General features: G+C 36.8%; 1 protein-coding gene across 2 annotated transcripts in view; it reads right to left on the bottom strand.

Annotated features, from left to right (window-relative positions):
- The window catches only part of Rngtt (RNA guanylyltransferase and 5'-phosphatase), a 234,044-nt gene extending 211,070 nt beyond the window's left edge, over positions 1-22,974 (bottom strand). The window contains exons 1-4 of one of the 2 annotated variants that reach the window (XM_046431641.2): positions 22,694-22,974; positions 12,322-12,431; positions 6,515-6,618; positions 6,324-6,412 (exon numbers count right to left, since the gene is read on the bottom strand). In XM_046431641.2, coding sequence (XP_046287597.1) covers positions 6,324-6,412; positions 6,515-6,618; positions 12,322-12,431; positions 22,694-22,757 — 367 coding nt within the window. In that variant the 5' untranslated portion in view covers positions 22,758-22,974. The remainder of the gene's footprint in view (positions 1-6,323; positions 6,413-6,514; positions 6,619-12,321; positions 12,432-22,693) is intronic. The other variant, XM_046431631.2, reaches the window with a different exon arrangement.
- Positions 22,975-27,682: the final 4,708 nt, after the last annotated feature.

The following is a 27,682-nucleotide window of genomic DNA, read 5'->3' as shown; positions in this document are numbered from 1 at the left end:
AATCACATATGGATTAAAATTTTAAAAAATTTTAAAAGCACATATGGCAAACTATAAATAAATCAGAATGGCTAGAGCATGGGGTATATATAATAAGACAGTAATACCTAATGCAACTGGAGAGACTGAGAGGGTCCAAATCTTGAAGAAACCTGAGCACCATACTATAGAGATCATTATAAATAATGGAAGAATACTGAGGAATTTTAAGCATGGAAATAAAAATTATCAGGCTTTACAAAAAGCCAGAATGGAGAGAACAACAATAAAGGCAAAGAAACCATTCCAGTAGTTAATGTGTGAAATGATAAGGATCTGACTGACAAGCCTTATGAAATGGGAGCATAAGGAGAGACAGACTGAAGAGACATTTAAGGTTAAGACTCTGGAAGCTGAAGGGCAAATAACTGTCAAGATTGAGAGAAAAGATACATTACTAGTCTTTGGTTTTTGACTTAAGTGACTGGTTGAACATCGGTACCATTTAATAGGTTAGGAAATACAAGAATTTTATCAGTCTTACCAGTAAGACAATGAGTTCAACTTTCAAATATGATGAATTTAAGATTCTTATGGGCTTACAAGTAGTTGATAAAAACCTTCCAAGAAAGTTCTGGATGGAACTGTAGATTCAAGAATAATCATTAACAACTATAGAAGAGATGTGTGATATGGATAAGACCACTGAAAATGGATATGTAAAATTGCAAAATCAAGGATGGAATCTAAGGAAAACCAACCTTTCAAGAACAGGAAAAAGATAATCCATAAAAAAGAAACTGAGAATGAATGGTCATGACCTTAACAAAACAAAGAGAACAGGGTCATACAAACAGAGAAAAGAGGAAGTTTCAAGATATGGGTATTCACCTGTTTAAATGTCATATAATGATTAGAACTGAAAGTAGATTTAATTAAGAGTGCTGAAGGACAAATCCAGACTGCAATGAAGTAAACAGATATAAATGGATCCAAGTACAGATTCTTTCAGAGTCGGCAGAGACTAAACTGTGGCTCAGTAGTAGATACACTCCACTGTGGTGGGGAGCGGGGTGGGAGAGGCAGCACATATGACACCCTGCTGAGGGATGGGGAACTGCAAACAGAAAGAAAGGCCTGGGTGGGAGCTACCGAACAAGATATTTAGATGTGTTTACAGACTAAGGAAAGGACCTAGTTAAGTAACAAATGTTAACAATAAAATTGAATTATTCAACTCAAGTTTCTGAAGGGAAAAGATGAAAAATGGAAACCATCTTTGAACAGAAAGATCCTTTAAAAATAAGTATCTATCATCATAAAATTCTATTAAATTCCATTATCTCTGTTGCCTTAATTTTTTTTAATTTGTTTTAATTAGTTACACATGACAGTATAATGACCTTGACATATCATACATTTGAATCAGATGGGATATCATATCTCATTTTTCTGAGTATACAGGTTGCAGAATCACATTGGTCATGAATTCACATATATACTGCTCACATATACATTTTTTAAAAATGTCCTCAAAAAATCACAGAGCCAAGTATGATGGCACATGCCTATAAACCCAGCTGAAGCAGGAAGACCATAAATTCCAGGCCAACATTAGCAAATTAGCAAGGCCCTAAACAACTTAGAGAGACCCTGCTATCTCAAAATAAAAAATAAAAGGGGCTGGCGATGTGGCTCAGTGGTTATACACCCCTGGGTTAAATCCCTTGTATCCAAAAATTAAAAAGTCACACAAAGATGTTACTATAAACAGATTTTTTAATTCAACATGTATCTTAACCCAACATGTTAATATACCTCATATTTTCAAGCCAACTTAAGCCACAAGTATTGCAACATTAGATGCGTTTCAAAAAAATGACTACTGCTTTTGTATCCAGTTTTCACTCTAGCAAGTTTAACTAAATATTTTGAGTAGAAAATGTAAGAAAAAGTAATTCTTAATAATGTAAGAATTAAGATGGGGTAGAGAGAGAAGAGGGGAGGGGAGGGGAGGGGGGATAGTAGAAGATAGGAAAGGCAGCAGAATACAACAGACACTAGTATGGCAACATGTAAATCAGTGGATGTGTAACCAATGTGATTCTGCAATCTGTATACGGGGTAAAAATGGGAGTTCATAACCCACTTGAATCAAAATGTGAAATATGATATATCAAGAACTATGTAATGTTTTGAACAACCAACAATAAAAAAATGTAAGAATTACTAAGTAATAAATCGTGTGAAAGTGTACAATTTTTTAAAATACCATACATTTCTCATTTAATAACTCTTTACTACGCAAATACAGTTTTAGTTCTAATGTTCAGTTCTCTATCAAAATATAGAGGACTAGAGTTTTAAAAGTAAGAAGTATGAAATTATAAAACCAACAAATCTCTATAGAAAAAAATGTGTGCACATAATATAAAAAAAATTCCATGAACTAAGTATACTACAAACTTAAATACATTTTTTAAAAAATATTTTTTAGTTGTAGATGGACATAATACCTTTTATTTTTATATGGTGCTGAGGATCAAACCCAGGGCCCTCCACATGCGAGGTGAGCACTCTACCACTGAACTACAACCTCAGCCCTTAAATAGATCTTTCATGTTAAAAAAAATTTTCAGTTTTCATTTCATTATGAGAATGGGTCCATCTAGTGGCAAATAAGACATAGTTTAAAACTAAAGACTAGCTCACTATTAACAACTTCAAGGAAACTTCTTAATCAAATTTGACTTTATCTTCTAGGTAAGCTAATCAAATGAAATAAATTTATATGCCACTTAAAATCAAATTAAGGAAAGAAAAATTCTTCAACCAAAAACTATAACAATGAGGTACAGCTATATAAATGTAAATGTTGGATACAGAAATATCAATTAGGGAGATGTGACTAGTAAAGAGCTGGTGGTGATATCTTCTTAAATAAAGTCTGGTCTCAATATATACAACTTTCATTCTATCTCAATAGGCTGATAAATTTTTAAGATAAAAAATACTACTTTTCCACTAAAAGCAACCAAGTTCCTTGGAGAAATAATTTACTCCAGGTCTAGAAAACATTTTTTACCAAAAAAATTAAAGAAGCCATAAAAGATTGAAAAGGTGATATCAAAAAGATACCACAAACATGAAGGGGGCACCCACTGGCAGCAATCTGGATCTCCAAATAAATATTCACCGCAACTGATTTAAATACATCAATCATACAAAATTCATGAATTTAATTGGTCACTACTGGAGACTGTTGTATTATCAATCCATTAATTTAAAAATTAAGAAATAAAGAATCAAATATTTAACTTGCTTTTTCAGTACAAACTGCATTTCAGAATAACCAAGTTGTTGAAAAGAAATGTTTTCATCAAAGAATTCCAGCTAATACATAAAAATAATTTCAAAATATTATTTTTTAGATAATCAAGGAAATCTAAAATTAACTAGGTTTCAGATGGCATTAAAAAATGTATGTCTATTCTATCTGGTATAATAATTGCACGGTGATTACATAAAACCTGAAAGTCCTTAACAAAGACCCATACTGAAACATTTTTAATGAAATGACATGGTATCTATGATTTCCTTTAAAATATTCAAAAAATGAATAAGGAAATGGAAGGAAAGATTAAAAAAATCAGTCAAATGATAATTTCTAAAGCTGAATAATGGCTACTTGGGTTTCATTTTACCATCTTCACTAGTTTTACGTGTTTGAAAATTTAAACTAAAAAATTAGGTGTACTGCCCCAGGGGAACTAACAACTAGAAACACCTGACCACAAGGTTTTTAGATTTGGGACTGCAAAGTTAAAGTTCTTCTTAAAAATCAGAAAATGTTTCAGGCTTTTATATGTTTCAAAAACTTTAAATTTCCACTAAGACTATAAAATCAACCAACACCCACCCCATCTATTATCAACTGATAATTTAATTAACTCTCAACTCTGATGGAAGAATTACAATTACACCAGCCAATTTAGAGATAGCTATTTTTAAACCCAGGACAGCTTTTTTTTTTTTTTTTTTTTTTTTTTTTAATAATTTAATTACCAGTTTCCCACTGCGGCCTTCTCTGTGCCTTCAGCATTGGCACCAGTGTAGACAGGATGCAAGAAAGGTGGAGCCTAAACCGTTGTTCATATTCTCAACTTCAGAAAGAGCGCCTAGAAGTGAACTTGGGGCCGGCATGCTCACTTTCAAGCTTCTTTACACCTGTTGGCAGAGTGTCCACGGGGAGCCCGGTGGGCATGAATGCCCACCTGCATGGCGTGGACAGCCCACTCCTCTCCCCACACAGCACAGGAAACAAGGACTACAGTTCCCCACCTGGCTTCACGACACTCACAGCCCTTGGCTTGTGAGGGGGTTGCCCCAGGACAGCTTTGAAAATAAATGTATGTGAATTTTGCCACATCACCAATGTCTACTATTGGTTACAAGTATGCTTCCACATTATTAAAGCAGGCCAATACTTTCAGATCCTAAGAGTCTTTAAACTTAACTCTTTAATTAATCTCTTGTTTAAAAGAATGTTATCAGCAACCAACTCTATGGTCAGTTTCTATTATTGTCTTCAGACTATTCAGTAAATAATTGACAATACACCCTGTACCCCCAAACTCAGCAGGATCAAAGCAAATCTACTTCAAACCACTATCAACAGAATCACTGTCAGTAAAATAAAACAAATAATATATAATAGTACATGCTATAGCAGGTTTTATGATTTTTATAACCTGTAAAATACTAAACTTGAAAATTTTTCCTATCAGTCCTTCTGAGAATACAACTGCACAATTTATGACAAGGGAGGACTTATTTTCCTAAACCAGGATTATAAATCACTGTAAAATCATGACATCTGATTCCAGATGTTAATTCTTATTGCCAGGCATGAGGGCACACACCTATACTCTCAGCAATCCAGGAAGCTGAGGCAGGAGTTTCACAACTTCTAGATCAGCGCCAGCAACTTGGTAAGGCCCTAAGACACCTGGCCAGACCCTGTCTCAAAAAAGCATCCCTGAGTTCAATCCCCAGTACTTACAAAAAAAAAAAAACTGTCCCCCTTTAAATTCATTACTACAGGTTTAGGAAAACAAATCACACCCCTGGTTATAAATTGCAAAGTTTTTGTGTCACATGTGTCCTGAACTTTCTTACTAACAGGTTTTCAGTTATTCTGTAAATGAGGAAAAATATAAGCTACTTAAAATCAAATAAAGAAATCAAAACAGGGGCTGGGAATGTGGTTCAGTGGCACAGTGCTTGCCTCACACATATGAGGCACTGGGGTCAATCCTCATCACCACATAGGAATAAATAAATAAATAAAATAAAGGTATTGTGTCCATCTACAACTAAAATTTTAAAAAAAAAACAATAAAATTTGACAATAATATTGTCAAAAATATTTGACAATAAAAATATTTTCAAATATATCCAAAGAAAAATTAGAAAGTAAATGACTCAAAGAATTTTCAAATAGTACATGTAAGAAGTTCATTTATGTCATCTAGCTATCAGGAAAAGAAAGAATGATTCAAAAAATTGCTAAAACAAATGATTAGTAATGTAGAAAAATTTAAATTAGATTCTTAATTTAAACCATATGATAATATAAACACCAGAAAAAGCAAAAAAAAAAAAAAAATTAAAGTTAAAACAAAACTTTGAAAATTCAGAAAGATGACTCCTAACAACATTTTTATAATAATGAAAAATTTGAAAATAACTCAAATATCATTTTAATTAACTGTTAAGTAAATTTTAGAAATTATGTACTATCTTCTAATTTATTATCTAGATCTCCCACACTAGAATTCAAGCTCCACAAAAACAGAAAATTTTTTTCCATTTTCTTCATTGATGTGTTCTAAGAGCCTATGGCTGGCATGGAACAGCACTCAAGTCAATCTCTGCCCAAGAAACTGTCCATCCACAGGGGAATGAATATAATGTAGTACGTTCGTATGTTTGAATACTACTACAGATAAATTACATCACTCTTAGAAATGTAATACTGAATGAAAAAGCAAGCTTCAGAGAAATACAAAATGTACAAAATGTAAACCAAAAAACAAAATGTAGTGTTTAAGATAGAGGTTTTCTAACATTATACCTGAATGGGAACAATTTGGGCTTTATCTTAGAAATCACAAAAATTGTGAAAATATATTTATTATAAAACTCAGTCTCTTACTTTAATAAACACTACTTGGTGATTATTTAAAAGAGAAAAACAACTTCCATATTAACCAACTTGCAAAGAAAGAACAGAAATGCAAATACAAAATAAAATATTCAATGGTGGTAAAGCCAAATGTTACCTATAAGTTCAGGTGGATTTCTTTCATTAAACCGCTCACACAAACGAATGAAAGTCTCAGTATTCTCAGTCGTAGGGCATTCACCATGTCTAATAATACAGGGGGAAAACATTTTTTTTTTTTTTAGAAAAGAACAATTTACAAATTTCAATGAAAAGTTTCAATTTAAAGACTCTTAAAACATAACTTACCCTTTACACTGAAGTTTTATATATTTGATTCCTTCTTTTTCTATGTCATTTCTGTCATAGAATCTTGAAGTATTTGTCAGGTCTACCAACAAGCCCATTTTAACCTTAAAAACAAAAAAGCAGATTTACTAGTAACTGAACCAAAACAAGTTAGTTAGCCAGGCCCTAAGCAATTTAGCAAGGCCCTAAGCAACCTGTCTCAAAAAAAAAAGCAACCCTGTACTAAAATAAAAAATAAAAAAGGGCTGGGGATGTGCTCTGTGGTTAAGCATCCCCAGGTTCAATCCCCAGTACCAAAAATAAATAAATAAATAAATAAACAAGTTGATTAAATGGCAGTACTACAGTTCATCCATCCACACTGAGGGAGACTTTTTGTTCACTCTGCCACTGAACAATTTACACTGATAGTACTACTTGGCTAAGTGTTTTTCAAGACAGAACATAGCAGGCACTCAATGAGATAAATTAACCCCTAACTAATGAAGGTAGAGGAACATAAGCTAAACAGACTCCACTCTGAACACCACAATAGTTTACCCAAAAAAGAAAACACTGGCACCAGGTGTGGTGGCACACACCTGTAATCCCAGCAGCTTGGGAGGCGGAGACAGAAGGATTGTGAGTTCAAAGCCAAACTCAGCAAAAAGTGAGGTGCTAAGCAACTCAGTGAGACCTTGTCTCTAAATAGAATACAAAATAGGGCTGGGAATGTGGCTCAGTGGTCGAGTGCACCTGAGTTCAATCCCTGGTACAAAAAAAAAAAAAAAAAGACTGGCATAGTTTTCTGCATCTATCTGTGCACCTGTGATTTATTAGACAAGAGACTGGAGCAGGAAAAGCATTCGTCTGAAATATGCCACAGATCTAGCTCCAGGCACACGTCACCCCAGCATTCCAAGAAACCACCACCAATCATTCTGTTCCTATCTATTGAATATACCATACTATATCCCATACATAAAATATTAGACAAGTCATTTATACCATATTTATGGCTTGTGCATTCCCCTATTAATAACCTTTCTATCTATATTCTGAAAATACACTATAAATCCTAAAGTTATACTCTTCAAAAAGATGCAAGGTTAAACAAAAAGAGACTTTCAGGCAAGTATAAGAAAACAATTTCCCTCCTCCCTTCCTGGATATCATTAATAAAAAAAAAAAAAAAAAGTAATAGTTTAAAAAAAGAACAAAAAATAAATAAATAAAACCCAAGCCTCATTTTCAGTGAATATAAAAGGCACATATACACATTCAAGACAATGTCTAAGATCTGCCAAAAAAAAATTAAGAGCACTGCAGAAGCTTTATGAGAAGGAGGAAAAAATAAGCAGACCCAGGAGAGACAGAGTTTAGCAAATACCAACAAAAATACATTTCCTGGGCTGGGGTTGTAGCTCAGTGGTAGAGCACTTCCCTAGCACGCATGAGGCACTGGGTTCAATCCCCAGCACCACATAAAAATAAACAAATAAATAAAGATATTGTGTCCATCTACAACTAAAAAATACATTTTTAAAAAAATGCATTTCCTATAAAAGCTCACCCAAAATGATAGAACTGTCTCTCATTTACACAAAAGCCAAGGAATATGGAGAAGACCAGGAAGACTATAGTGAAGCAGAAGGAGAGAAGAGAGAAAAGGCAATGAAGACACACAAAATAGTAAAAAAGACCCAGTGCCAATAAATCTCTTAAAATGCCAGCACAAACACACTCCATCAAGGAACCATTCATGAAAATCAATCAGCAAGGGACTAATTAAATTATGGTACATACTTTAGAGGAATAATATAATACTATTTTTAAAAGGATGTTTGTTGTATATTAATATATGCAGATCTTTCAAATATATTAAGTTTAAAACTCAGGCATAGTTGCATACAACTTTAGTCCCAGCTACTAAAAAAGTTGAGGACAAGGGTCACTTGAGCTCACAATTCAAGACCAACCTAGGCAACACAGCAAGTCCCTATAACAAAAACAAAAAAAGCAAGATTCAGAACAACACATACGGTATGCTACTTTGAGTCTAAAGCGGAAAAAATAATAATCTCTATTCCTGTTGCTTAAATATGCATAAGGAAAGAATACATTAAAAACTTAGGACCTATGGAAGTTGTAGTGAGAGACTAGACAGAGAGCAAAAGAGGGGAGATTTCACAATCTCAACTTTTTAAACTTGGGTTTTGAAACAAGTGAACATATTATCTGTTTAAAAATCAGAGTAGAATCACATCTTAGGCAGTTAAATTCTAAAACAACCGTATATAGTAATAAAGTATATATAGTTAAAATTCCCTTGTAAATCCCTTAAATAACCAATAACAGTACACACAGCCTCATTTGTGCATCTCATTGGAGATTTAATCTCACTTCTCAACAAATTTGTTACACCAAATTTTTATTTCTGGGTTGGAACAAAATTCATAAATTCTTCTGCTGAGCACTATCTGAAATAGCTGACTTGTGTTCAAGGACCAGTGGTATGAAAATTTCTTAACTATAATCACAACCAGCCTAGCAAGACAATCTAAGAAATGCATGCCTGAACTGAGCCCAAATAAAAGAACAGTTAATTCACATCTCTTCTAAATTCTGTTAGACATATACTCTAGGAAAAAAAAAAAAAAAAAAGACAAGAGAAATAATCTTCACTTATTAAATTATCTTTTCTCTTTGTTTATTCTGCTTTTATTGAGAAACAATTATTGGACTTGCCTAATAAAGACTAGTCTACATAATGATTAGACTCCATTGTTACAGGAGAAAAAAAATGGCAAAATCATTTAAATTCCACACATAACAAAATAGACAAAAATGCACACTTCTAAAATGCATACTCTCAGCTCTAATAATGAACTATATTTGTTGTTGTTGTTGAGTTTTTTGTTTTGTTTTGTTTGTTATGTTGCCCAGGCTGGCTTTGAACTCCTAGGCTTAAGTGATCCTCCTGCCTCAAACTCCACCATAGGGAAACTACAGGCATGTACCACCATAGCCATAGTTAACTCTACTGCTTTCTTCAGAGACTATATATTGCTAGACTTAAAGATTTACATACCATAATACAGCTTCTCAGTGAGCTAGATTTAGAACTCAAGTTGTCAGTTACCAGGTTCAAAGTAAAAACAAATGTGGTAATCAGGCAGGAAAATGTGAACTGTTTAACTACACAGGAATATTTTAGCCAACAAAACAAACTGTTAACATACCTTAACTCCCACAAAACCTCTGTATATGTATATGTATCAATAGGTGTGTGATAAGTTTGTGCAAATAATGGTTTATGTTAATATGTTTGAATGGTTTATGTGTATATATGCACATATTACATACACATATTTTCATAATAGATAATACCAATTCATAAGGAAATGTCTACCTCAGAGAGCTGTTACAAGATTTAAATGAAGTTCTTACTCTATGCCAATTACTATTCTACAGTAATTTACATGTATCAATTTTTTTAAAAGATGCAGAAACTGAAGTATGAAGAGATCATGTAACTTGCTTACAAAGCTTTTAAACAGCAAACCCAGGTTACCTGCTTGTAAGCCCAAGGCCCTAGCACACTACCTAGAAAATATTAAAATATTAACACTACATAAAATGTTAGGTAAGATTTATAATGATTATTAATAATGAAAATTAAAATGAAACTATATAAGTAATCAAAAATAAAAGATATAAAGAAATGAGTCAAATTTACCCTGAGGAAAGGGATGAATAACAGGTTTTCAAAAATCTAAGTGGTTACTTTTCTATCCCATATGGGCATTGCACATACTAGACATTAATATTCATTCAGTGTACTAATATAGCATACAGCAATAAGATTACCAGGAGTATAAAATATAATAGTAACAAAGACGATGCTAAGGGTTGAATCATGTCCTATAAAAAGATGTGGTCGAAGTCATAATCCCAGTACATGAGAATGACCCACTTGGAAATGGGGTAACTGGGTGTTGGCAGTTACCAACTGGCAGTTACCAAGTTAAGATGATATCATAGGGTAGGCTCTAATCAAATACCTTATTTAAAAAAAGGGGGGAAATCTGGACTGGGGCTGTAGCTCAGTGGTAGACAGTTGCCTAGCACATGTGAGGCACTGGGTTCTAGCCTCAGCACCACATAAAAATAAGTAAATAAAATAAAGGCATTGTGTTCATCTACAACTAAAAACATATCTATGGAAAATATACATATGTGGGAAATTGGAACCCAGAGACATTCAGGTGAACTTATATGATCACAGAGACAGACATTAAAATGATAGAGGTACAAGCCAAGGAATACCAAGGACTGCAGATAACTGCCAGAAGCTAGAATAGGCATGGAAAAAATTCTCCCTCCAACCCTCCAGAAGGAATCAACCTTGCTAACACCTCAATTTCAAACTTCTAGCTTCCAGAATTATGATAAACTAAATACATTTTGCTTTAAGCTGCCTAGTTTGTGGTAATTTGTCACGGCAGCCCTGAGAAACTAATGCAACTGGTATTATGAAAGAATAATGTGAAAAAACAAAAAGTTTCATTTACTCTAAAAAAACAAAAGCTATGCTGGGTGAGATGGCACATGCCTATAATCCCAACGGCTCAGGAGGCTGAGACAGGAGGATCTTGAGTTCAAAGCCAGCCTCAGCAACAAGGTACTAATAAGCAATTCAATGTGACCCTGTCTCTAAATAAAATACAAAATGGGGTTGGGGAGGTGGCTCAGTGGTTGAGTGCCCCTGAGTTCAATCCCCAGTACCCAAAAAAAAAAAAAAGCTACCTGATGTACACATTAAATGGTACAGTCACTCTGGAAAACAGTTTAGTACTGTTTTGTAAAACTAAACATGCGGGGCTGGGGTTGTGGCTCAGCGGTAGAGTGCTCGCCTAGCACATTCGAGGCCCTGGGTTCGATCATCAGCACCACATACAAATAAATCAAGGTGTTGTGTCTGATTACAACTAAAAATTTAAAAAAAAAAAAAAAAGAAAGAAAAAAAAAAACTAAACATGCATTATCCTATGACCCAGCAATCATACTTTTAGGCATTTATCCCAGAAAAATTAATACTTAGGTTCACACAAAAAGCTCAATAGCAGCTTTATTCACAATCCCCCCAACTGGGAACAACCCAAATGTTCTTCAGGAGGACAACAGTTAAACTGTGGTATATCCATACAATTTAATACTACTCAACAATGAAAAGGAACAAACTTTTTGTTAATACATGCAACAACTTGGACAGAACTTAATAGGATTATTCCTAGTGAAAAAATGTTACATATATACCTTTATACAATATTTATGAAATATTCCCAAAGTGACAAAATTACAGAGATGGAGAATGGATTAGCAGCTGCCAATGTACCTGGATAGGGGTAGGATGAGGATGTGACTATAAAAGGATACTTTTTTCTTTTATAAAAAGGTAACATGAAGGAGTTCCTCTGTGGAGATGGAATAGTTCTGTAACCATCACCAAGAATTTACATAGAGAATCAAATTTTATAGAATAATACACATGTACACATACAAACATATGAATGTATATAAAAACTAAATGAAATCTGGAAATAATACTGTACCAATGTCAATTTCCTGTTTTTGATATTATACTACCATTATATGTCACCATTAGGAGAAACTGGAAGAGGAGTCACAGAACTTCTATACATAATTTTTGCAACTTCCTCTATTGATCACCTCAAAATAAAACGTTTGCTTTTAAAAAGCCACCTAAAGAACAAAAGAGGGATAAAATATATTAATTCAGTAGCAAAATAAGTTTTGCTTCTTACCTTTAGGCTCTTTAGATAATTTGAGAGCATACTGGGATGGAATCGATTTTCTTCAGCAACTTGACTATCATATCTTGGTCCCAACATTGTCTTCAGAGGTAAAAATCTTCCTAAACAACATTAAGATGGGTAAAAACTTTCATTAATGATAATGTTTCAGACTAAACCCCTATAATTAGGAATTCTCAAATCATCTTCTTAAACCATGGTAAATGGAAAAGTAATCTGTAAATACAATTATTCATGAATACTCTCAATCTAAATGATACTTTTAAAAAAGTGCTGCCTTGAATTTTTGAGGAAAAAATTAATTCTAGAAATTGAGAGTTATGCAAGAGCAAAAGAAAAATCAACAGTGAATCAAATTTCCATACTCTTCCGTGCTAAACCACCATCATTACAAAGACAGGATGTTGCTTAAGTGGTAGAGTTCTTGCCTAGCATGCATGAAGTCCTGGGTTTGATCTCTAGCACTACAGTGAGGAGTAGGGGAAACCCACTCTTAATAGACATGAGACTAGAAAATTTGAGGATGAAGTAAATTAAATCAATTCTTTAAATTCCCTGACCACATGACTCTTAATATGAGGCTGAAAGTTTCTTTATCTTATGGACTTTATCCTATATCTCAGGATAAAGATCATGCTAGGATATGCTATTGTGGTAAGAGGTTGGTAACAAATATTGCTCTCCAAAGAACTATAAGTGAGTATAACCTCAGCAAAAAGATTGACCTTTATTTTCTTCATTATCATAGTACAAGCATAGAAGTCACCTTGTAGGATATATATATCCTATTTAACTGACTTATATTTTCAAACAAAAATTCAATAAAAAGAATACCCAGGTTGTGGCTCAGTGGTAGAGCACTTGCCTAGCATGTGTGAGGCACTGGGTTTGATTCTCAACACCACATAAAAAATAAATAAAATAAAGGCATTGTGTCCATCTATAACTAATAAAAATATTTTAAAAAAAATAAAATAAAAAGAATACCCAAAAATAATATCTAAGTGAGGGGCTGAGGTTGTGGCTCAGTGGTAGAGCACTCGTCTAGCATGTGCACTGGGATCAATTCTCGGCACCACATATAAATAAATTATATAAATCAAGGTCCATCAAAAAAAAAATAATATCTAAGTGAAATCTTAACATCTATCCAGAAGCTTTAAACCTAAATTTCATGAAAAGATTTTTTTTAATTTTCTTTTCTACAAAACCATTTAAAAACCTCTACATTGCTAAATCCAATGGTCAAGTCTCAGTTCTCACTCTACTTAAGCTTTAAGCAATATAAAACAACTGATCAGTTTTTGATTAAAGAGTTCTTGAATCACTTTCTTCAGATTCCAGGGGAATATGTCTTCCTCATTTTCCTTTTACCTCTATGGCCCTGCCTTCTCAGCCTCTTCTATTGGCTCCTCCTTATCTTCTTGACATCTCCCTCTGGTTTCTTTGTTTGTTGTGGTACTGGCGGTGCTCTTCCACTGAGCAACAACCCTTTTTATTTTTTTATTCTGAGACAAGGGTCTCATTAAATTGCTGAAGGCCTTGCTAAATTGCTGAAGTTAGCCTGGAACTTGTGATCCTCCTACCTCAGACTCCCAAATTGCTGGGATTACAAGCTCGTGCCACTCTGTCCAATATCCACCCCTAACCCCTCTATGCTTTCTGTCTCAGGCTTAGTCCTTGACCTTTCTATTCTTTGGTGTCTAACCCAGTCTCATGAGGTTTTTGAGTTGTTTTGTTTGTTTGCTTGTATGTTTGTTGTTTGTTTTGGCAGCCCTAAGGACTGAACCCAGGGCCTCTTGCATGATAGGCAAATGCTCTAAACTGAGCTATATTCCCCCAGCCTTAGTCTCATGGCTTTAAAAGCCATCAATGTGCTGATGAATTACAAATTTATATCTCCACTCAAAACCTCTCCCTTGATTCTAGACTCAGATATCAAACTGCCCATCTGATTTAGTCAGTTTAGCAAACATTTCAGATTTGATATCCAAATATAATTTCTCAATACTCAAATTCTAAAACCTATTCTTTCTCATGGTCTTCCCCATCTCAGCAATAGTACAATCATTCTTTTAATAACAAGACAAAACTTTGTGCGTTATCCTCTACTCCTGTGCTCTCATACCCCCAACCATACATCAGCAAATCTGTCAGATCAACTTCAAGAATGTGACCATTTCTCATCAACTCCACTGTCATCTCACCTAGACAATTATACATCATTTGATTTTTTGTTTTGCTTTAGTTTTTTGGTTTTGCTTTGTTTTGGTGGGGGGGGGGGGGGTACCAGGGATTGAATTTGGGCATTCAACCACTGAGCCACATGCCCATCCTTTGTATTTTATTTATAGACAGTGTCTCATTGAATTGCTTAGCACCTTGCCATTGCTGAATCTGGCTTTGAACTTGCAATTCTCCTGCCTCAGCTTCCCAAGCTGCTGGGATTACAGGCATTAACAGACAGTCAATAAGTACCCTCTAGGGGGCTGGGGATGTGGCTCAAGCGGCAGCACGATCGCCTAGCATGCATGCGGCCCGGGTTCGATCCTCAGCACCACATTACAAACGAAGATATTGTGTCGGCCGAAAACTAAAAAATAAATATTAAAATTCTCTCTTTCTCTTTAAAAAAAAAAAAAAGTATCCTTTATGTAACAGGATTTGTTCCAGGTGTGTAAAATACATTAGTGAAAAGAAAAACAGAAAATTGCCTGCCGTCATATCATTTAAATTTGATTAGGAATAGATACGCCATTAATGATAGACTAATAAATAATATGTAAAAAAATTCATCCACTTAGACCTTATTTCCTTTTCATTATTGCTTCACAGGTTTAATGCTATTTCCACCAGCTCCTTTAGACTTCACTTTTCTTCTTATCCCATGTATGAGTCCATACCTGATATTTTCAGTTCCCTGTAAATACCCTTAACTCCTTACTCTGCCCCCATGACTCAGTCAATGAACTCCATCACTGACTTCTGTGTGCCTACACCTCACAGCTGAGACTTTCTAGAGAAATCTCAGCACAAATGATGAGTGATACTATAAATCATAATAACCAATCCAAAATGCAATCCCACCACATACTAACTACAAGGTTAAATAACTGTATCATACCTTTTCTTCCTTAATAATATAGCAAGCTTCCCCACCTTGTTTTTTTTAAATAGTTTTACTGGTACAATATATTTATATATAATAGTAGAATTTGTTGTTAAATATTTGTACACACATATAACAACATAATTTGGTCAACATATGAGAGAAAACACGCGAACCTTGACTTTCTGAGTTTGGCTGATTTCACTTAACATAACGCTCTCAAGTTAGATCCATTTTCCTGAAAATGATATAGTTTCATTCTTCTTTATGGCTGAATAAAACTCCATTTTGTGTATATATAACACATTTTCTTTATCCATTGATGGACATCTAGGCTGGTTCTATAATTTAGTTATTGTGATTGTGATGGTATAAATATGGGTATGCATATGTCATTACAGTATGACAACTTTAATTTTTAGCATAAATAAGAGTGGTACAGCTAGGTCACATGGTGGTTCTATTTCTAGTCTTTTGAGGAACATCCTGCTAGGTTAAACACTAATCTGTGTCTAGGAAAGCTTGCAGTAAAATAAGGATTCTAAGAATGGGGTAAGGAGGGAAATGAAGAGGAGCCACTTCCCTTATCACCAAGGGGTAAGAGAGGATCTGAAGAGAGAGACCCTGGTTTAAAATAAAGGTGTGGCCACAACATCTGAAGAAATCCACCTACGTAATGGGAATGCAACCTATCCTATATATTCCCCCTACTTGCAGGCAATGGTACAGCGTGACCCTCCACAACCAAGGAATAAATAATAAAATGTTCAAAACCTCTCCATTGCTGGGCATGGAAGCCCATGATTGTAATCCCAGTAGCTAGGAAGGCTGAGGCAAAAGGATTGCCAAGTTCCAGGCCTGCTTCAACAACTTAGAGAGGCCCTAAAAAATTTAGTGAGACCCTGTCTCAAAACAACAAAAAGGGCTAGGGATGTGGCTCAGTGGTTAAGTGCCCCTGAGTCCAATTCCTGGTACCCAAAAACAAAATAAAACAAAACCTCTCTGTTCAGTCCTCTAAGTTCTTTTGGGGGGATTGGAAAACATGCTGGGGCATTTGTAGTCCTAGGATTGAAGACCTCCAAACTGATTTCCATAGTGGCTCTACTAATTTACAATCCCACCAAGAATGTAAAAGTGTACTTTTTTCCCACCACATCCTCTCCAGCATTTATTATCATTTGTATTCTTGATGGCTTTTCCATTCTAACTAGAGATGAAATCTCTGTGCAGTTTTGACTTGCATTTCCCTAACTACTAGTAATGTTCAACATTTTTCATATTTGTTGGCCATATTTTATGGAGGTTTTTTTTTGTTGTTGTGTTGTTTTGTTTCTGTTTGTACCAGTGAGTGAACCCAGTGGCACTTAACCACTGAAACAGAGTCTTTTTTTTTTTTAATTTTGAGACAGGGTCTCATTAAGTTGCTGAAGCAGGCTTAGAACTTCAATTCTTTGTGCCTCAGCCTCTTAAACTGCTGAGATTACAGGCATGCCCCACCACACCAGACTCTTTTAAGAGTCTGTCTAGTGATTCGCCCATTTATTGAGTTATTTGGGTTTTGGGTAAGTTTTTAGAATTACATTATATAGTTTGTATATTAATCCTCTGTCAGAAGCGTAGCTAGCAAAGATTTCCTCCCATTCTGTAGATTCTTCCTTCACATTTTCAATTGTTTCCTTTGCTGTACAGAATTTTTTAATGATGCCATCCCATTTGTGAATCCTTGGTATTGTTTCCTGAGCTTTAGGGGTCTTACTTGAGGAAATTGTTGCCTGCATCTATAATATGCTAGAGTGTTTACCCTTCATTTTCCTCTAGCAGTTGCCAAGTTTCTGGTCTAATTCATAAGTCTTTGACCCATTTTGAATTGACTTTTGTGCATGGTGAAAGATATTGATCCAGTTTCATTCTTCTATATGTAGCTAATCAGATTTCCCAACACCATTTATCTTTTCTCCAAAATGTTTTTTGGTACCTTTGTCAAGCATCACACCTACCCTCACTGCAATCTATTTTGTTTCATTGGTCTATGTGTATGTTTTTATGCTAGTACCATGTAGTTTCTGCTACTAAAGCTCTGCAGTATAATTTGAAGTCGGGTATTTTGATGCCTCCAGTATCACTTTTATAGCTTAGAATTGCTCCATCTATTCTGGATCTTTTATTGTTCCATATGAATTTTAGGATTGCTTTTTTGCTAATTTCGTGAAGAACATCATTGGTAGTTTGACAGGGATTGCATTAAATCTATGTATTGCTTTTGGCAGTATGGCCATTTTAACATTAATTCTGCCTATCCATGAACATGGTAGATCTTTCCATCTTCTAATTTTTTCTTTAATTTCTTTCTTCAGTACCTCAATGCAGAGATCTTTCACCTCCTTGGTTAGATTTATTCCTAGGTTGTTGTTGTTTTTTATTTTCTTTTAGGCCATCATGAATACTTCCCTACTTCTTTTAAAGCAATAACTATATACCTCACTAAAAAGAAACAGAAGCCACAGTAAAAAAGACTTTATGTAATGTTTGCCACATGTCAATGCTGTTTAATACATTTTTACATGATTTATTTACTTCTAACAGTAAGTACAAATAGTAGCCCCATTTTAGATAAGAGAAATAAGGTCAAAAAGACAATTTAAACTGCCAGGTGCCACACTATTAATAAGTGGTAGAACAATGATTCAGAGATAGAGCAAGATGTGCTGAGTAAGATCCTCTACTGATGTTCTCCAAAACTGAACAGATTAATGCACCAAACTACCTTCACAAGAGCTAAGGAAATCAGGTGAGACACCACAATGCCTGCTTTTAGTATAACAAAACAGTGACTAAAACCAAGATTTGGAACTAAAATCCATGCATATAACTGCTATTCAACAATGGCTCTCTACTATCAGGCAGAATTTTACTTCACCTTTGCAGTTAATCTAGAAACCTGTCTGTATATGACCCCATCCTTTTCCTCTTCCAATTAAAAACCATTCCCCTCCCTTCTGCTGTAGATTCTCTTCCATCTTGCTATTCAAGGACCATTAATCAGCTCTTCCTTTCTCCCCTCACCCAAAACATCTTCAGCATCTTGGACATTTGTTGGTTCATTCCCACCAGCAATTAAATAAGCCCTAAACTCTCTTTTATCATCCTCCAACTTCATTTCTAACTCTTTTCACAAATTGTTTTTTTGAAAATGAATACACAAGATTGGGGATATAGATCAGTCAGTAGAGTGCTTGCCTCACATGCACAAGGCCCTGGGTTAGATCCCCAGCACCACAAAAAAAAAAAAAAAAAAAAAAAAAAGAATACACATACCCCTACCTTCCTCACCTCCAATTCACTTAAGTGTAATAACTTACTTTTCCATAATAATGCCTAATTTAGCTTTCATATTCGGTCCAAGATAGCCCACAGTCTAACCAGAATCCTCTTTCCTCACTCCCTCCACTTTCCCTCCACATAGAGACATTTACATTCCTATAAAGTAGAGCCGGGGGCCCAGCCAGGGTGGGCAGCTGGATGAAGGGAAGCACTGTCCCCCTACAGGGTGCAAGCCTGGGAGCCCTGGGCTGCAGGTCCACACCTGCCCTGGCTGTCACTTGCCCTCCAGGGATGGCGAGGAGCCAGGTTCCCCCGGCCCAGCTCAGCTCAGCACCTCGCTGGCCGAGGGGCCCCTATCTTCTGGCCCCTTGACTCTGGCGCCAGCTGCCCAGGTCCAGGCTAGGTATGCTGGGGTAAAGAACAACTGCTATTTGTACACTATCTTTTGTCCTCAATGGACTCCTTATAAGGAGAGTGCAGCAGATAACTGTAAATAAGGGATCCAGGAAACCTGCACAAGGTGAGAAAGCCAGATCTCAAGTTAAAGTTTATTTCATAATTCCATACTAAAAATACATTTAGAAAGAAAGGATTATGTACTGTTAGAGACTGCAAGAAATAAGGTGAAAATAACTGGAAAGTGGGCCTACGAAGAAAAATGTAAAGAATGACAAAGTGATCAATTTGCTTGAAGAAAATACAATGTTTATCAAGCAGAACTGTTTTCATCACAATTGAAAATGCACGTAAGAATGGTTAGAACATTAAAAAAATCATTTCATGTTTCTTAAAGATTCTCACATTGACTTGTTTATATTCTCTTTCAATATCACTTTTGTCCATTGTTTATCTTTACTGAGGATTTCATATAAAATGTGAAGGAAAGCTAACAAACTGAAAGAATCAGAAAGTTTGAGCAAAAAGTAACTACAGAATATCCTCTTTGAATAATTTTAAATAATTAGATGGGACTGGGAATGTAGCTCAGTGGTAGAGAATTTGCCTTGCATGTGCAAGGCTCTAGTACAATCCCCAGCACTGCGAAAAAATATATAAGTAATTAGACAAACATATGTAAATAACTACATAATTAGTAAGTATTCGTGGCTTACTATAAAATCCTTTAATTTTTGTTTTAAAACTACCTTCTAGAAAAAGCAAGTTAGTTAAAATATGAACTTTTACTCTTCAAATGAAACTATTAAAAGAATGAAAAGGCAAACTACAGACTGGAAAAAATATTTGCAAAAGCATGTATTCAACAAAGGACTTGTATTTACAATATAAGGAATTTTAACACCCCAATAAGACAAATTCGATTTAAAAATCAGCAAAGAAGAGCCAGGCATAGTGATGTACACCTCTAATCCCGGTGGCTGGGGAGGCTGAGGCAGGAGAATAGCAAGTTCAAAGCCAGCCTCAGCAATTTAGCAAGGCCCTAAGCAAATTAGTGAGACCCTAACAACTTAGCAAAACGTTTTCAGACAACTTTACAAAAAATACATGAATGACCAAGAAGTAAATGAAAAGACACTCACTACTGAACTACAATACTACTACACATCTACTACAATGGCTGAAATCAAAGACTAACCATAACAAGCGTTGCAGAGGATATAGAACAAATGCCATTCTCACACACTGACAGTGGGACTATAAAAAGTTACCACTTTGCTGTCATGTATAACAAATTAGAATAAAAAATAAATTTAAAAAAATATATATTTTAAAAAATAGTCACCACTTTGGAAAAGAGGTTGGCAGTTTCTTTAAAACAAACATACACATACTTTATAATTCAATCATTCCTTACAGATTTACACAAATGAAAGCACATATCCATCCATACAAAGAATTGTACACAAATATTCATATCAAGATTTATGTATAGTAACAAAAGCTGGCAACAACCAAAATGACTGTCAACAGATGAATGGATAAACACATTATGGTGTACTTATAACAATGGGAATACTACTTGGCAATAAAGAGGAATGAACTACCACATGCAAAAATCTAGATGAGTCTCAAAATAATTATGTGGACTAAAAGAAGCCAGACAGCCTGGCACAACAGCACACGCCTATAATCCCAGTTACTCAGGATATTGAGGCAGGAGGACCAAAAGTTGAAGAACAGGGCTGAGGTTGTAGCTCAGATGGTAGAGCATTTGCCTAACATCTCTGAGGCACTGGATTAGATCCTCAGCACCACATAAAAACAAATAAATAAAATAAAGGTATTATGTCTGTCTACAACTAAAAAAATATTAAAAAAAAAAAAAAAAGTTCAAGACCAGCATGGGCAAATAGCCAAAATGTCTCAAAAAATAAAAAGGCTGGGGATGTAGCTCAGCAGTACACCCCTTGCCTAGTTTGTGTGAAGCCCTGGATTCAATCCCCAGTACTGAAGAGGGGGAAAAATGGCAAACACACCTCCAAAACAAATACATGTGTTACTATTTATTTAAAAATTCTAGAAAATGCAAACTAATCTATAGTAACAAAAAACAGATCAATGAGAAGATAGAAATTACAAATGGGCAGTAGGATACTTAGAGGGATGATAAGAGAAAAATTCCAGGGGTCCTAAATTTAATTATAAGGGACTGAAGACAGAGGAAGAAGCTGAGCGTGGTGCTGCATGCCTGTAATTCCAGCAATTCAGGAGGCGGAGCTAGGAGGATGGCAAGTTCAAAGCCAGCCTCAGCAACTTATCAAGACACTAGTAACTCAGTGAGACCCTGTCTCTAAATAAAATATTTAAAAAAAAAAAAAAAGGGCCTGGGGATGTAGCTCAGTGGTTAAGCACCCCTGAGTTCAATTCCCAGTACCAAAAAAAAAAAAAAAAAATGGAGAAAGAGATTAAGGAAATTAATCAGTTAACCACTGCAGCCCAAAACACAATAACAAAAACTGTTCACCTTTCTAAATGTACCGTTGAAATCTTGACCCAAACTCCAAGTTGTTGAAACTGTTAACAAAATAATTTTAAAATTGTTTACCTCAACTAATCCAAAAGTAAGGAATACTCCTTATGGACCGTCCTCCTAACCTAAAATTTAACCCTGCTTTCATTATCAAGTCGGGCTTACCTACAGCCAATATAAATTCCATTTGAATAATTCATGTATTCCTTCCTCATTTTTTATTATAAAAACGCCTCTTGGTTCCTAAGTTACACCGACATCGTTCCAGCTGCTCACTAGTATTGCTACTGGGAATTGTGGAGCCTTGTTCAGAGGCTGTAGTTTTTTGTTGTTGTTTTGTTTTGTTTTGGACTAGCATCTATATGGCTTAATAAACCCTTTTATTTCAGTGAACTCTATCTCAGGAGTTCTGGTTTAGCAAGGTGATAGGATAAGGGGTGTGTATGTGTGTAGCCAAAATCTATCAAACTGTACACTCTGAAGTTTGCATGCTAAACTCTTTAAAGATAAAAAGTCCACAACAACAGTCATTAAAAAAAAAAAAAACTTTCCGATTCCCAGTCTTGATGTGGACCCATTGCACTGCTAATCGCCTCTCTCCTTCTTGGCTTTCCCTTCATCTTAAGACCCACGTTCATCTCTCCTTTGCCTCCTCTCCTTCCGAGGGGAAGACTGAACCCCTAAACCTTCTCAAACATCTGACTAAGCTTTAAAGTACTGCCCTCTGTATTCCTGGGTCCTCAGTTATTGCTACAGGGGCCTCCTGTTTACCTACCCGTTCGCAATACTTAGCCTTACAGGAAGAGTGACAAGTGGCCCCCATCCACGGACCATCTCCCTCCCGTCCGCGTTGCCTCTCATCCTCTAAGCTTCACCCGATCAAGCACTCCTCGGTCTTGAAATACCGCTAACGGGCTCGGAACCACTACCAAAAGCTTTGTTCTTCAGTAAGCCCACCCCTGGCTTTTGGGAAGTGGGGATTCGAACACCCGCTCCCAGGTTACCTGCCACTGGCTGACCGCGCCGCGGACAGTTCAGCCACCGCGGTGGTATCTTGTTGTGTGCCATGTCGTGGAGCCGCTCAAAGCCGCGCCCCTTCGTCAACGCCCCCTGTGCCTCAGCCGCCGTCTCCTCGCTGTCAGGTTCGCACCGGAGGTTCAAGGCACCCGAATCCTGGCCGGAACCCGTATGCCGCCCGCTTCTACCGGGTAACGTCAGCGGCGGCACGTCACTTTCATTCAGGATGAACTCCACTGCTTAAGGCGAACCCACAATACACCGCGACTTCCGCCCCTTAAGGCTCCACCCCCTTTTTTCCGAGGTCAGAGGGGAAGTAAAGGAAGTTCGGCAGAGAGACAGCAAGGAGTTAAAGCCACGGCGAATGGGAGGGTTGGGCTTCCCTCTCCCCGCCCCCGCGCCTCTGCGCTCCGCCTCTCCCTGTCAGCCTTTGCGCGTGCGTAATTGCTGTCGTAATACAGAGCTATGGGCGGCGTTATCCTTTTCCCATTAGAACCGAGAAAAGCTTCCCGAGGTGGAAGGAAGCCAAGGATCTTTCCGCGCGCAGACTTAGCCTCTCGCTTTGATAAAGGCGTGGCTTTACCGCTTGACATCCTGCCGGATCTGGTTTGATTTAGCGTTTGGGAAAGTTTTCCTTAACGTGGATCAGGGAACAAGTTTTAGAGAAATTCTGAGGCCCAGCGAGTCAGGAGGCAAGAGCAGAAGGATCTCGCAAGTTTTGAGGCCAGCCTTAGCAACTTAGTGAGACCCCGCCTCAAAATAAAAAGGGCTGGGACTGTAGCTCAGAAATAGAGTCCTGCTGGTTTCAATCCCCAATATTGCAAGAAACTAAATTCTAAGCGCCAGAGATCAGAGCTCCAGAAATGAGGAATTTCTCTTTTGTGGGAGTACTGTATGCAGCATATGAGATTAATTCCAAAACATTTTTAAAGTTTTATTTTCTGGGGCAAAGTTTCAAAGAATATTTGAGGGTCTCAGATCTGTCTCAAGCTGGGCTCGGTGGCGGACGATGAGGCAGGAGGACGTGAGTTCAAAGCCAGCTTTAGCAATATAGCGAGGACCTAAGCAACTCTGCAACACCGTATCTCTAAATAAAACATAAAAAGGGGGGCAAGGGTTGTGGCTCAGGGGTTAGGTGACCCTGGGTTTAATCTCTGGTACCAAAATAAGTAAATAAAAAGTTTCTGATCAATGTGAATATTTGGTAAAGGAGGAAATGCCCAATGTAGTACCTCTCTGAGGCAAGGTTCTTTGCCTGCCAAATAAATGGTTCCTTTTATTTTCTCTTAAGGTTAAGCAGAGGTGCTTGTAAGCATTTTTTAAATGCCATTCTATAATGAATTTTCTTTAGTCACCAGACTAAATTAATGTAAATCTGTGTGATGGAAAATTATAACAATTTGATTTCATTCACCAGTCCTATATTTGCAGAGTATAAGGCTACAGAAAATACATTTTAAAAGTGTCAATGGGAACTTCCGGGTAACTCAGCTCTCATTGAATGCCTAGACCCTCTCAGTAAGTCAGGATTAGGCTATAAATAAAGACAGTGCAATGGCAATCTCTCTGAAGCAACCTGAGTTAGTTCACACTCTTGGTCTGTCTCGCTCTTAAATTTATTCAGTCCTTTTAGTGAAGGTGTCATTTCTACCCTCACGGGACAACACCCCGTTTCCTTACAGACCAGCGATCTGCCTGAATGATGCCCAATTAATTCCCTTCTCTTCTGGCATGTGTGCCATGCCCAAAGTAGCAACATATTTGATCCCAAACTCCCTCCAAGAAAGGGAAAGTTGAGCCTAGTCTCATGGAAGAATATCCCAATACCCCCTTCTAGGGAGGACTTCCCTTGGAGACTGTCCTTCCATTCATTCCATATTCACCTAAAGAAGCTCTCAGTCCTAGGCCCAGAGAGCTCCATACCACAGGTAAGCAACAATTATTGACTATAAGGCAAAAAAAAGTGTGTTTTTTTTTTAACTCCACTATCCAGTTACACCCTCTTCATCCTCAGCACCACAGATTGGGAGGACCTTCTGGTTCCTATTTGCCCACAATAGATGATAAAGGGGGGAAAGCAGCATCCAAGTCAGTGAGAGGTTTCTCCTCCTAACAAGAATCCCATGCTGATGAGAATTTCTGCCTACAAGGCTCCCAGGTCCCACATGTCTCTGCTAGTCAGAAGATGAAATGCCCACAAAAGAACAATTTTTTAAATGCCGTCCTATGATGAATTTTTAACTCCTCCCTGGCTTTCTAGAATCCCCAACTCACCCTCCCAAATGTCCTGGCTTCCTCATTATTGACATAGATTCTCTTCATGGTGAATTCTTCCATCAAACATGCATTTTGCTCATAAGAAAGGGAAGGGGAGAAATAGATGAACTCTAGATAGAGCAGAGGGGTGGGAGGAAAAGTGGGGGGCAGGGGGTTAGAAATGATGGTGGAATGTGATGAACTTCATTATCCAAAGTACATGTATGAAGACAGGAATTGGTGTGAATATCCTTTTTATACAACCTGAGATATGGGGGGAAAATGTGCTCTCATGTGTAATATGAATTGTAATGCATTCCTCTGTCATATATATAAAAAATCAATAAAAAAGATTTTTAAAAAATAAGAAAGAGCAGGGATGGTGGCACGTGCCTGTAATCTCAGCAGCTTGGGCGCCGAGGCAAGAGGATTGCAAGTTCAAGGGCAGCCTTAGCAATTAAGCGAGGCCCTAAGCAAGTTAAATAAAAAGGGCTAGGGATGTGGATCAGTGGTTAAGCACCTGCGTTAAATCTCTAGTATCACAATTAAAGGGGTGGGGGAATAAAAATAAAATTGAACTTTCCCTGATAAAAAAAAAAGGGAGCTTTTCTTGGAGCATTTCCTTAGAGAAAACTTGAATTTGTAAATTTTTTCTCTTCACTTTGATATGTACATAAATCCTTAAAAAGTTAAATGAGCCTCTTGCATGTTAAATGAGCCTCAGAGCCCAGTCTTTAGAATGTAAACATCAAGGAAGATAATATTCCTATCTCCTTGTTGCCTTGAGAGTTTTGCCTTGGAGTTTAACCAAGGGGCTTTTTCCAGACTGTAACAACACATTTGTGTTAGAGATAGGAAAAGTTTTCTTTTTCTTTCAAATAATGGCAATTAACTAAGCCAGGTGGCCACTCCAATTACCAAGTGAACTTAGGATGAGCTATGAAAGAATGTTTAGCAAATGGTGCTGCCAAGTCTTCTTACATAAGGACAGGTTGTTTACCTTGAGAACATGCATGTAATAGATTGTATATGCTTGGCAATATCCCAGTGAGGTTTATTTCTCTTTGCAACCTCGTTAGATTATGAGGTGCATCTCAGTGTGGCTTAATGTTCAATCAATAATAAAACTCTATTTTCTACATAGGTGGAGAGGAGTTTTCTAGGTTGGCAAGTTACATTCTCAGTTCCCCCAATGTGTGTTTGCGCCTCACTGAACTCCCAAAGGCTGTTGCAAAAATGTGCCTCCTCTGAGACTGAACAATGCCCTCTCAAGCCGTGTTTTTGCGGAGTTCAGTCTCCTGCTCCATGCCTTTTTAGGAATGGTTGATTAAGGAGTGAACCTATTTATTCTCACAGCCTGTTATCCAAAGTGTGTTAGAAGGACACGCCCAACTGGCTCCAGAAATTGGCAAAGTGTCAGAGAGGGACATCACCTTCTTTGATCTGTCCCCATCTTCCTTAGCTGGTAGGGACTAAGCTGGTGCCACCTGTTTCTCATTCCCTTTCCCATATTTGTGAACCACAACCTCTACCTTCTGCCTGTACTTCCCCAGCTTTGGTAGGCACTCCTGATGGGTTAGTTTAGAGCAGAGGAGGAACACAAGAATTCAGGGTCTAAATTCAAGGTTTGGGCAAAAGAAGACAAATTCAAAATTATCCTCTATTGTTGTTGTTGTTGTTGTTGTTGTTGTTTTTCCTTTGAGCACCAGCTGAAGTCATTGACTGGCGTTCAAGGCCATGTTTTGCAAACACGGCAACCTTTGGACAGAATCTCACTTTTCACAGACAAATTCTCCTTTCCGAGTCTCAGTACACATCTTACTCCAAGGTATAGGGAGCAAAACAATAAGCAGCTTGTCTCTCTTGCAGGCTTACACTGGTATAGGTGAATTCATATGCATTAAATGTGGTACAGTATTACTTCATTGTGGTCAAATTGATATATGCCAGTGACTATTCTAATGTCATAAGCAAATCCCAAGCTCCTTCCCAAGACCTAATTAGGCATGTGTAAATTTTATATCCTTAGTCTTATAGAGGGTCCCACAAATTATATAAATTCAAGACTATTATGGGTTGAATTGTGCCCAGCACTCACACACACACACACACAAAAAAAATTGAAATCCTACTCCCCAGAGCCTCAGAATGTAATCTGATTTGGAAACAGTCTGTAAATAGGGAATCAAGTTAAAATGGGGTCATTAGAGTGGGCCTAAGTCAACATGAATGGTATCATAAAACTGGGAAACTTGAGCATAGAGATGGACATGCACAAAAGAAAGTGTGTGAAGACATAGAGCAAGAAGATGGTCCTGTGACAAGCCAAAGAACACAAAGGATTGCTGGCCAGCACTGGGTGCTAGAAGAGACAAGGGAGAATTCCCGCTAGAGAATGGCCTTGCCAAACCCGTAAGACAATATACTTCTTACCGTTTTAAGCCACCAGTTTTGGATATGCTTTTACAACAGTCCTAGGAAACTAATACAAGGCCTCATGAAACCTGAGTCTACTTTCTAGTTATAAAGTTATAAAGTCCTTGTTCTCTGAACCAAAGTCTCTTACCCTTTCACTTTTTTTGTTTGTTTGTTTTGTTTTGTTTTGGAGATTGAACCCAGGGACATTTGACCACTGAGCTACATCCTCAGCCTTTTTTATTTTTTATTTTGAAATAAGTTCTCATTAAATTTCCCAGGCTGGCCTCAAACTTTCAGTCCTC

Source organism: Marmota monax, unplaced genomic scaffold (genome assembly GCF_021218885.2).
Source record: "Marmota monax isolate L192 unplaced genomic scaffold, Marmota_monax_Labrador192_F-V1.1 WCK01_AAM20220418_F8-fsc00013, whole genome shotgun sequence".
NCBI lineage: Eukaryota > Metazoa > Chordata > Mammalia > Rodentia > Sciuridae > Marmota > Marmota monax.
The sequence above is the reverse complement of the archived record's forward strand: the minus strand, read 5'-3'. Positions and strand labels throughout refer to the sequence as shown.